The sequence below is a fragment of the Drosophila yakuba genome, chromosome 3L (genome assembly GCF_016746365.2).
Source record: "Drosophila yakuba strain Tai18E2 chromosome 3L, Prin_Dyak_Tai18E2_2.1, whole genome shotgun sequence".
Lineage (NCBI taxonomy): Eukaryota > Metazoa > Arthropoda > Insecta > Diptera > Drosophilidae > Drosophila > Drosophila yakuba.
In genome coordinates, this window is record NC_052529.2 from 378,069 (window position 1) to 388,604 (window position 10,536).

The window sequence follows — 10,536 nt, forward strand, 5'->3', positions numbered from 1 at the left end:
GCGAACCTTATACACTGATAGACATGAGAAGATAAAACTGTTAGTATTTTAGCACCAAATCAATTCATAAATGTATTTATGCTGAACAAAAATCCAATAAAATGTATAATTAAAAAACGAGCCTTGTATATCTTTAGTGGGCAGTCTTGTGTGTTGATAATTCATACAAGCTGTTTTTTATTTAGCCAAATACGGCGCCAAAACCCGACTTGGTCTAGAGATGTTTTATTTAGAAACTTTAAAGTATCGTTAGATGTTTACTATTATTTTCTTTTAATATTATTTTGTGGAAAATTTGAGGGCACACATGTGAATACTGATAGAATTAGAATTATTTGGTGACGTACGGAATAGCATAGCAAATATTCAACGATTAATATTACTATAACGTAATTATATGTTTGAGAGTTTGGAGCGTTTGACGCATGCGTCTGATCTCTGGTCCATCTCTAGTTTTGCATTGGTTTATAGATTATAGTCGGGACATGAGTTCCCCCGGGTTCCTCAGTGGCTTCCACATTCCGCATCTGGCACCGGGAGAGTCCCTCAGTATTGGAGTGGATAGAGCCACGAACGAGTCTGCGCCAGCGGAGGAAATTTCCACCAGTAACAGGCTGGTTGCACCTGGTAAACGAACGGGCAACCCTAATGATGACTGCACCAGGCCCCACATGAAACGGAAAGCTAAGTGCATGGAGCAGGATTCATTGGAGGCTGACGGCAAATTGGTCATGTTTCCCGGACGCGACGAGAGCTATCCGGAGGAGCTGAACCGGCTGATTGGGCCACTGAACTGTCAGCTGTGCAAGGTGCAGGTGACCTCGAGGAAGTGCGCCCGGGATCACTACGAATCGAAGGCCCACGACCGACACATCAGCGCCTGGCTGGCCAAGAACTACACGGATGTGGGACTGCAGGCGCCTCCAGTGAAGCGAATGGCCAAGCAAGGACCCACCGGCCCAAACGCCTTTCACTGCGACCTCTGCCACCTGGACCTTACCTCCTCGATGCACGCCCGCCAGCATTACTTGGGTCGAAAGCACAAGCGTGTGGAGCAGGGGATCTCGAAGCCATCCGGCAGTATGTCCGCGGCGGAAGGAGTGCCTACGTCGGCTGGTCGTCACGGCATAGGGAGTCTGTTCCTCAAGACGGAGAGTTCAACCAAAGATGCCCCAACGGAGGCGATGCTATCGGAGAACAGCCCGATCAAGTCGAACGACAATGAGCGCACCTGCAAACTGTGCAAAATAGTGGTTACCTCTGCCCCCCAAATGCAGGTCCACTTGGCTGGAGCCAGACACCAAAAGAACTTGAGGACCATTGGCCAGGATCAGAATCAGTCAGGAGATGTCCGTCATCCGGAGGCGCTGCCCCCCCTAGCGGAGAAATTAGATGCCGCCGAACAGGCCTTGTATCGCACTCCAATTGGTCAGTACTACTGCCAGCCCTGCAACATGATGATGAACCATGTGACCACCTTGCAACAGCACCTCATTGGCAAGAAGCACCTGAAGACGGTAAAAAACCTTCCCCAAACTGAGAAGAGCGCGTAAAGAATTTATTTGATGTACCCCAAGCCATGACTTCCAATTAGTAGTGTCATTGATTGACTAGCTTGAGCTAGTAACTTCCTCAACAATACTGACTTTAATGTGGAGGCAACTCGTCCTTTTGTTGTCCAACAATAAACGTTTTTTATACCCGTTACTTGTAGAGTAAAAAGGGAATACTAGACTTGTAGAAAAGTATGTAATAAGTAGGAGGAAGATAGGAGGGTACCTGATAGTCGAGGATCATCTAAATTGGATTGGATAGATAGATAAGCTTTCATAACCCCCATTTAATATGATCACATGGTTTTTCCTGTATGTTTTATTTTTATAAACATTTTCTGCGCATATATATTTTTTTACTTATTCGCCGATGTGATTTGGTAGTTAAATCTGTAGTCGTCACTCTTTTTAATAAATGTCACGCTAGAAACATATAGAATTTACAATAGTTCAAATCAAATTCGAATACGAAGCGGCAAACTTATTTTGAGAAAGAAAAATTCAGTTATTTCACACCATGGCCGAGGAGATGGAGGTTGAGGAGACGGAGGACTTCCACGACATGGAAGTCGATGACGAAGAGCCATCCTGTAGTGGAGCAGCTGGCCAAGCCAGGACGGAGCGCTTTGTGGTGAAGAAGTGGGTGGCGCACGCCATGTGGGGATGGGACGTAGCGGTGGACAACTGTGCCATCTGCCGTAACCACATCATGAACCTGTGCATCGAGTGCCAGGCGGACCCGAATGCAAACCAGGACGAGTGCACTGTGGCTTGGGGCGAGTGCAACCACGCTTTCCACTACCACTGCATCGCGCGCTGGTTGAAGACGCGCCTTGTCTGCCCGCTGGACAACAAGGAGTGGGTGTACCAGAAGTACGGCCACTAGCGAGGAATATGGACATGGATCGGGGCAGGGGGTGGTGACATCTGTGTGCTGGCATGTGTTGAATGTAATTTAAATTAGAGTTTTAGAGTTGACTTGGGTTCCCACGAAGAGGATTACGCTTCCTGGTCGGGCAGGAGCTGCTGGGCCGTAGGCCTAACGCCAGTGATTTGTTCGATTTGTGAGTAGAGCGAATCGCGCTCTTCTACCAAACTAGCGTACTTCTGCTGCAGCTCCTTCTCGCGGTCCATCTGGCGACGCACGTCCTCTTGCAGCGATTCCAGGCGCCGCGGCACAGCGATGGCCTCCTGTTCGCCCAAGAAGCGGAATGTCGAGAGTGAGACCGAGTTCTGCTCTATCTGGCCGTACGTGTCCTGGAGCTGCTTAATCAGCACCTGGGCGCGCGCCTGGTAGCCGCCGGTGAGAATCTTCAGCTTCTTCTCGATCTTGCCGCAGCGCTTGGCTTCCTTGGCCATGTGGCGGCGGTTGGTCTCTAGCCGCTTCTCGGCAGACTCTAAGCGATCCTTCTTGCTGGCCAGATTGGCGCGTGTGTAGCGATGTTGGGAGGGCAGGTAGAGTACCTGCCCGAGGCACTCTTGCCACACCTGGGCGTAAACGTCCAGGGGCAGTTCGCCATGCGCCATGCGCTCCTTCACCACCTCCATTTCCTCGGTGAGCATTTGTCTGGCCTTGGCCAGATCTTGCTGAGAGATGTCCTCGTAGGGATTGGCCTTAAAGTAGCTTTGTAGCTGTTCCAGCTTGTGCTGTGACTGACCCGGCACGGGATCCTTCACCGAGTCGTACACTGCGGGGAAAAATAACATTTAACATTACTGTGGTTAAAGTGGAAACATTAGGTTTACTCACGCTGCATGGTAATCATTTCGTGTTTAATCAGCTCTTCGGCCTGCTGCTGTTCCGTAAGGTTCTGTTTCTCGGACTGCGGGCGCAGAATCTTGGTGTTCACTTCAGTGGGTCGCGGGAGACTACGCTGAATAACCTGGGAGCGCTTCTCTAGTTCCCGCTTTCGCCGCGCCTCTTGTTCCGCCAGTAACCTGGCGTCGACATCCGCCTGATCTTCGACGGCGGGCTCTGACCTGGTTTCGACGCCTTCGCTTTCCTCCTGCTCGGGCACCACGATCTCGTAGTCATTCCGCGGAGCGGGCAGCGTGGACAGACCGTCACGCAGAGTGGACTTAAGTTGCTTTTGGTAGTTTTTGTAATGGGCTGGGGTCTCGGTGACGCCCATACTCTCCTCAGGATTGATGCTCAGCTTGTCCCTCACGTAGGCAGGTGTGTTGACGGCACCCGTAGCTCCTCCAGCCCCCTTTACAGGAACTAGGGCGCCGGAGGAGGGCGTTAGGAATCCTCCGGGCGTAGCTGCACCGCCCTCGCGCTGGGTTCTAAACGGCGTTGCAATCACTGTGTTGGGCGTGGCGATGGAGGCCGCCTTGGGCAGCACGCCAGAGAAGTCGGACTCGTGCAGCGGAGTGTTTAGGCCGCCTTTGAGCGGCGTCTCTGTGTGGGTGAGGGCCATCATGTTCTGGGCCTCCTGCATGATGCGATCGGTGTACGGAGCCGGAGTACGTGGAGTGGCTGCCACCTGGGGTGTGATGGAGTAGTCGGCTAGCAAAGCATCCGTCGTCTCTATGCCGCTCTCGCCGGCAATTTCCTTCGCCATCTCACTGGCGCGTCCCAGCTTGACCACCTGCTGCAGCTCCATGTCGGAGATCTGCGGCGTGGGCAGCACCAGTTTGGAACGCTTCCGCTCGGGCTCCACGTTTTGCAGCATGGCGGTGGGCACTTCGTTCTCCTTGCGCTGCTTCAGCTTCTGCTTGTCCCGCTTACGTTCGCGTTCCTCCTTCTCTGAGCGGAGTTCTCCATCCAGATCCTGCTGCCGCATCTTGTTGAAGTCGGGTTCATTTTTCTGCAAATGCTCCTCGGAAGTGTCGTAGAATCCGAGGGCAGGACGCTTTTCGAAGGGAATCTCGGCGTTGTAGTCGATTCCCTTGATTCGCTTGCGATTTCCGCTGCCAATGCCGGCGGCACGGAGCTCTCGCCGCTTCTGGAGAGTGGCCAGGCGGCGGGCTTCCTCCAGTTGCTTTTCGCGTGCCTTACGCTTGGCCTTCTTGCCCTGCGTATTGGCCAAGCGGGCGCGTGCCTCGGACAGCATTTCCAGCTCGTCCTCGTCCATGTCTTTGGGATCGGGTCGCGCCGGCTTGGTCTCCGGATTGGGGTCGATCTCTCCGGGCTTCAGCTTGCGTGGATCGTCCATGGTGTCCTCGCCATCCTCTTTGCGCTGGGCTTGGTCTCTGTGCGGCAGGAAAAAGATTAGGAATGGTTCTTGGTATTTTGAGCTTTGGACTTACAGCAAGTATTCGTAGCGCTCCAGGCACTGAGCTGCCGTCCGTCCGATGATCGGGGCTATGGTGCGCCACTGCGTCGGCATCAGCTTGGCCAAGTGGAGCAGCTTCTCGTCCTCCTCGCGGGACCACTCGGTCTTCTTGATGCTGGGATCCAGCCACTCGTACCACCTGGCCTTGCACTGCTTGGCGGACTTCCTGTGCAGCAGGGAGGCAATACGACTCCACTGGTTCTTGCCATATTTCATGACCGCAGCTTTGAGGATTTCATCCTGGGAAAATCAAGCCGGTAGACCATGTAAGCCATGTGATTAATAGACATTCTACTGGGATAATTACCTCCGTGTTGCGCCACACGCCGCCCTTGATCATTATTCGCGGCATTCTGGGGCTTTACGTTCACTTTTCCCGCGGATACAATGGATTTTCACAATTTTCACTCGAGTCCACGAAACTCCGCTATTTTTCTTGCAGTAGCCGCTAGAGGTGGTTGCTCTTCGATAACAGCGATAGCTGCAGCACGCTTTGGTATGTTTCTTTGGTAGTTTACTCTAGCTGAGCGCTCGTTAAATTATAATAGCTCAGTTTATTTTTCATTAAGCTCTTTGTATACCGTCCGATTTTATTTCAGTTTTTAAAAGTTTGCAATTTAAATTTGTGGATTTGCTTAAGGCTTCTACACACGTCAAAACATACTGCGGCAGTGTGACCGAATACGGGTATGGAAACAGTGCTACCACACTTTGCACAGCAACAGCTGTTCGCTATCAGTTTTTTTGTGACCAAAAGTTTTTATCTGCGTAATGTAAATTGTGATGCGAAATTAAAAGGCTTGTGCCCCGAGAGCGGAAGACCGGCAACCGGAATCCGGCACCTGGAATCGACTGGAACAAGGACGGCCAAGGACCCACGATGAACGATGCGACCTATCCGGGATATTACGGCGGCAACCAGGTGAGCATCCAGCGACTACCTCTGGCCAGAAAAACACGCCGTGTGTCTTCCAGCTGCATTTGCTCCCGCTGTCGCATCCGCATCCTTCACATCCGCACCAGGACCTGTCGCTTTCCACGCCGGTTCACTCCTTGGAGCAGGACTCCAACTTTGGCGGATTCTTCGACGACGAGCTGGTCATCGGATCGGGATCCGGAATTACCTCTGCGTCTGCTGCAAATGGCACCGCTTCCGGAACTGCTATGTGGCTGCCCGATGGCGGGAACCGATCACCTTCCGAGGTGGCGGTGGAATCCCAGCCCAATCAGGGCATTCCTTTTGTCCAGATCCACACCACCGACTTGCAGCAACCGGAGAAGAGCTACCGCAATGCCTTCCGCAGGCGCACGGCGGAGATCAAGTCGGAGGAACTGATCAAGTCGGAACTTGCGGAAGCGGCGGCCAAGGATCGTCTGAATGCAACGCCAACGCCACCAACTCGGAATTCCAGCTGCGCCAGCGTGGAGGGCAAGGCTATGGTTCAGGAAGGCCCGCCTCTTATCCTGCGCTGTCCCAATTGTCCATTCTTAAGCCTCTGCCAGGTGCGCCTCCAACAGCATCTTAACCAGGGCAACTGCTATATGGAGCAGCACAGGAAACAGTGTCCAGGTGAGGCATAGTGCGCCTTCAATGGGCGTGCTCTGCTCGGATGCCTTATCCCATTCGCATTCACTTTTCACGTGTTCCTTGACAGGCTGCTCAAACATCTTCTACACCAGCGATGCGCTCAGCTTGCACCTCAGCTTGGACCATCAAATGGAGGACAATGAGACACTCACTCTGGTGAGCGGAAAAGTCACGGAAGCACAGACTAAGAAGCAGACACAAATGTCGCAAGCCCAAAACCGACCCAAGAGTCGCATCTTTATAAAGAGCGTGGACTGCCTGAGGGAGCCACTCCCGGATTTCTCGCCCTTAATGCCGGATAGCGGGTCCACCGCTAACATTCTTGATCTGCTGGAAGGAGTGGCGGTGGGTGCATCGCCGACCGAACAGACTATGCCACCAGCACCTGCAGCGAATTTACCCGCTCCGCCGCCAAAGCCCAGCCAGAAGATCTCCATCAAGAGCGTGGACGTGCTCAGGGAGCCTGCCTTGCTGCCGTTCGACTTCCAGCTGCAGAATCATTCCCTCATCACGGACAACAGTCTTCTTGAAGTTCCTGATGTGGGCGGGGAGCCGGAGAAGCCGCGTCAGCCGAAGATTTATATCCGCAATGTGGACATCCTCAAGGAACCGATGGTTCTGCCATCTGCTCTCCCCGGCCTGGGATTTAATAGCAGCATGCCGTCGGCAACAGACCCCGGACAAAGTGTACTAACTGTGGGAGGAGCGGATGGTGATGTCTTTCAGGCGGAGACTCTACTCACGCCCACGTGCCAGCTTCCAGGATTCGAGCCCAGTCTCGCCCCGCTGGCACAGATGTGTAACGATGCATTTCCGTTTGATTCTGTGCTGAATGGCAATGGAGCGCCTGCCTCCAATCTGGAAAGCACGCGTTTCAGCGCCTTGGACCTAGATTTTGGAGTGGATTTTGTTTCGGAAGAGGCAACTCCGCCGCCTCCCCTCAATGATCCACTGACCATAATGGAACCACAACCTGTCCAGCTGGAGCACTACTTGCCGCCAACGGCTCCCATCACCACCAAGCAAAAGATTTTCATCAAAAACGTGGACATTTTGAAGGCACCGCAGAGGGGCACCTTGCACCTGCGCACTGTGGACGAACTGAACCTGATGAATCGCACCGAGGTGGAGCATTTAATCGTGCCCAATCTGGAACCGATGGCCATGACCATGATGGAGCTTCCGCCCGTGCAGCAGCAGCCTATAGAAGTGAATTCACAGCTCAAGGGGCCACCGCAAACGCTTGGCGAATTCCAACCGTCTATTAGCGGTAGTTGGCCCAGCGAGGATGGCTATGACCTAGCTGAGGATCTGGAGTGCTGGCCCTGGATGGATGATGCTGTACCAGAAGCTGGACTCGGTCTGCCTACACCCAGTGAAGTGGCTGATGCTCCGCCACTCGATGGTTTGGCTCACACTGCAGAGGATCTGCTGGTCAAGGATTTTGCGCAGTTGTACGCCGCACCGCCGGAGGACACACAAAACGCAGAAGATGCAACTGCAGCCGGAGGGCGAGGGCCAGTGCCACCTCTCGTACCGGTAACATCCTTGGGAGGAACGACCTCTGTAGCTCAAAGTGCACCCTTGGGTAGTTTGCCGGTTCCGCCGCTGGTTCCCTTGGCGGCCGATATGACTCCTGCAACCGAAAAGCCAGCCCGCATCTATGTGGCCAATAATCTCCTTCCCACTGCCGTGGATCCACCGCTGCTTGGAGGCGGCACCTCGGTCAGGGGCCGTCCCTACGGAGCCAAGCACTCTGGGGGAGCAGCTGCCAAAAGGAAACCCTCTCAGGGGCCCAATCAGGTGCCAGAGGGAGGCAAGTGCGTGGTGGAGGGGTGTATGTTCCGCTTTAAATCGCCCGCAACTTTGGAGTATCACGGCAGATGCCACAATGGATCCCTCAGCTCAAACCAACCCATGGTGTGCCCGGAATGCAAGTCCAGCAACTTCAGCAATTGGAACTGTCTGCATACGCACCTCTGGCGGACCCACCAGATCGACATGGAGCTGTACTCCTGCCAGCTGTGCAGCTTTAAGACGCCCATCTATTCGCGTCTCGTGAACACCCACGCTAAGATCCACTCGGAGGAGCGAAACTATAAGTGCGAGCAGTGCGGCAAGGGATTCAAGAACACCAAGCAACTGAAGAACCACCGTCGCTTGCATCGCACGCAAGGATTGGGCATGGGAAAGCAGTCGAATGAGCAGATTTTCGCCGGACCAGAAGCCAATCCCGTCGTTATGCATCGCTGCGAGGATTGCGGAGCCGCCTTCAAGCAGAAGAAAACGCTGAGGGAGCACTTATGCAAGGAGCGAAACGAACAGCTGGAGTGCCCCGAGTGCCAGCGCCGCTTTGGTTCCAAGAGCAGTCTGAGACTGCATCTTCGGAGCCATCAGGACCAGAAGCGCTTCCGCTGCGACACCTGCGACCATGAGACCAGCGATCACAACGCTTTTCGGCGCCACCTAGCCACGCACAAGGAGAGGAAACGCTACTCCTGCCCGCACTGCGACTTCCGAGCCATCCAGAGCACCGCCTTTCGGGTTCGATAGATTTGTGTTAATAATTAATGCAGTTTCTAATAGATTTGTGCTCTCATTGGACAGATACACCTTCAGAAGCGCCATCCTGAACAGGAGCTGTCCGCAATCATTTACAAGTGCGACCAGTGCAACTTCACCAGCATCAATCAGGGCCTGCTGCAGGTTCACCAGGCCAAGCATGAAGCCGGAAATCCAAGTCAAACTGTAGCTCCATCCCAGATTGATGTCCCAGTGGCGAAACAATCACAGATCAAGGTGGAGAGCAACTTGGTGCTCGCTCATTCCAGTACAAAAGTGGCTACGCAGGTGGTCAAGGATCAGGAGAACATCCTGCAGGCTTCCTAGGGACGAGTTCTTCCCTTCTGTACATATTTTAGAAGATAGGTTGCGCGAGAACAAAGTGCCGCTTAGTTTTTATCGAGTTTTATACCAAAATTGTACCAATGTTATTAGTGTTAAGAACGCAGGAAGTTACTTCAAGGGGAAAGGATGATGGATTGGATCTTTTGAACTGAAGACCCAATCCCTTTGAGATTTTGTGTTTTCCTTGAAGTGAAATCCTGGACTTCGGAATTCATCGAAGATAACTCTTTTGACTTTTTCGTTTTTCTATTCCTGTATATGTTCGCCCTAGCATTAAGAATACGTTTTTGTACATAAGTATGTATATAAAGGTTAATTGGTAAAGGCTTTAATAATTGAACTCCAGTTTCATTCCCTTAGTGTATATAGCAGCTCAGAACAGAAATACATTTACAAATCTCAAACCAATATTTTGTGAAGCACAGCTTGTTAATAGTTTATGATTGAATTGAGCAAACTACTGTTATTCGATTCGAATAACCTAATGTTTTCAAATGAATATGGTTAAGATAATAATTTTATATAATAGTATAATAGAGTACGAGTATTGTTATATTAGTGAAATCGGTCTGCCAACTTAGGCCACTAATAACGGCAGTCGGACGTTGAAGATGCTTGTTATTATCCCGTCGGTCATCAAATGGTAAACAACGTTCCAGTGGAGCATCTGCTCCAGGGCCAAGCCAAATAAGGCGCAGTAGAAGCACAGGGCGTAGACCAAGTCCTTTTGGCGTCTCCCGCTCGCCACGTTGAAAATCTCCTTGAGCTGCAGCATCGAGTTTATTAGGAACTGAATGCAGCACAGCAGCATCCAGGGAAGCATTGCCAGGAACATCTTCATCGAATTTCGTTTTCGCCAACCCGCCGAGGTCACCAGGTGGGGCATCAATGCCATGGCGGTCAGCACGAGTGAAACGCTTACGTAAATCAAAACTCGCAAATAGCCAGTTTTTGTGGTGTGCTGGTCACTTTTGTTCACGACCACGTCTAGCTCCAGCGTGACCAAAGGAGCCACCATGATTGCAGTCAGAAGCGCCGTTCCGTAGAGCAGCTGCATCACGAATTCGATACCCATCTTGCGAGTATTGGATTAAGGATTGGTTTCAATTCGGAGTTCGATGGAAGAGGACGAAATTGGGTAGGTGTCCGTATGGGAAGCTCTATTGAAGTTTTTTTTCCGGTCTACTTTGGAACATCGTAATATTAATTT

At 52.1% G+C, this 10,536-nt stretch overlaps 5 protein-coding genes across 5 annotated transcripts; 3 read left to right on the plus strand and 2 right to left on the minus strand.

Annotated features, from left to right (window-relative positions):
- Positions 1 to 441: 441 nt before the first annotated feature.
- On the plus strand, positions 442 to 1,707 carry LOC6532229 (zinc finger matrin-type protein 4). Its single transcript, XM_002092966.4, has one exon. The coding sequence runs from the start codon at positions 486 to 488 to the stop codon at positions 1,551 to 1,553; it is 1,068 nt and encodes a 355-aa protein (XP_002093002.3). The 5' UTR covers positions 442 to 485; the 3' UTR covers positions 1,554 to 1,707.
- A 222-nt stretch (positions 1,708 to 1,929) lies between these two features.
- Positions 1,930 to 5,442, minus strand: LOC6532231 (cell division cycle 5-like protein). The gene is made up of 4 exons (XM_002092968.3): positions 5,139 to 5,442; positions 4,806 to 5,071; positions 3,304 to 4,748; positions 1,930 to 3,241 (listed from the first exon to the last, which is right to left on the minus strand). The coding sequence occupies exons 1-4, from the start codon at positions 5,181 to 5,183 to the stop codon at positions 2,553 to 2,555; spliced, it is 2,445 nt and encodes an 814-aa protein (XP_002093004.1). The 5' UTR covers positions 5,184 to 5,442; the 3' UTR covers positions 1,930 to 2,552.
- Positions 2,071 to 2,547, plus strand: LOC6532230 (RING-box protein 1B). The gene has a single exon (XM_002092967.4). It carries the CDS (start codon positions 2,071 to 2,073, stop codon positions 2,437 to 2,439), a length of 369 nt encoding a protein of 122 aa, XP_002093003.1. The 3' UTR covers positions 2,440 to 2,547.
- A 97-nt stretch (positions 5,443 to 5,539) lies between the features above and the next one.
- Positions 5,540 to 9,661, plus strand: LOC6532232. The gene is made up of 4 exons (XM_002092969.4): positions 5,540 to 5,753; positions 5,807 to 6,401; positions 6,487 to 8,963; positions 9,027 to 9,661. Exons 1-4 carry the CDS (start codon positions 5,712 to 5,714, stop codon positions 9,306 to 9,308), a joined length of 3,396 nt encoding a protein of 1,131 aa, XP_002093005.1. The 5' UTR covers positions 5,540 to 5,711; the 3' UTR covers positions 9,309 to 9,661.
- A 75-nt stretch (positions 9,662 to 9,736) lies between these two features.
- LOC6532233 lies at positions 9,737 to 10,532 on the minus strand. Its single transcript, XM_002092970.3, has one exon. The coding sequence runs from the start codon at positions 10,399 to 10,401 to the stop codon at positions 9,904 to 9,906; it is 498 nt and encodes a 165-aa protein (XP_002093006.1). The 5' UTR covers positions 10,402 to 10,532; the 3' UTR covers positions 9,737 to 9,903.
- Between the last annotated feature and the right edge of the window lie 4 nt (positions 10,533 to 10,536).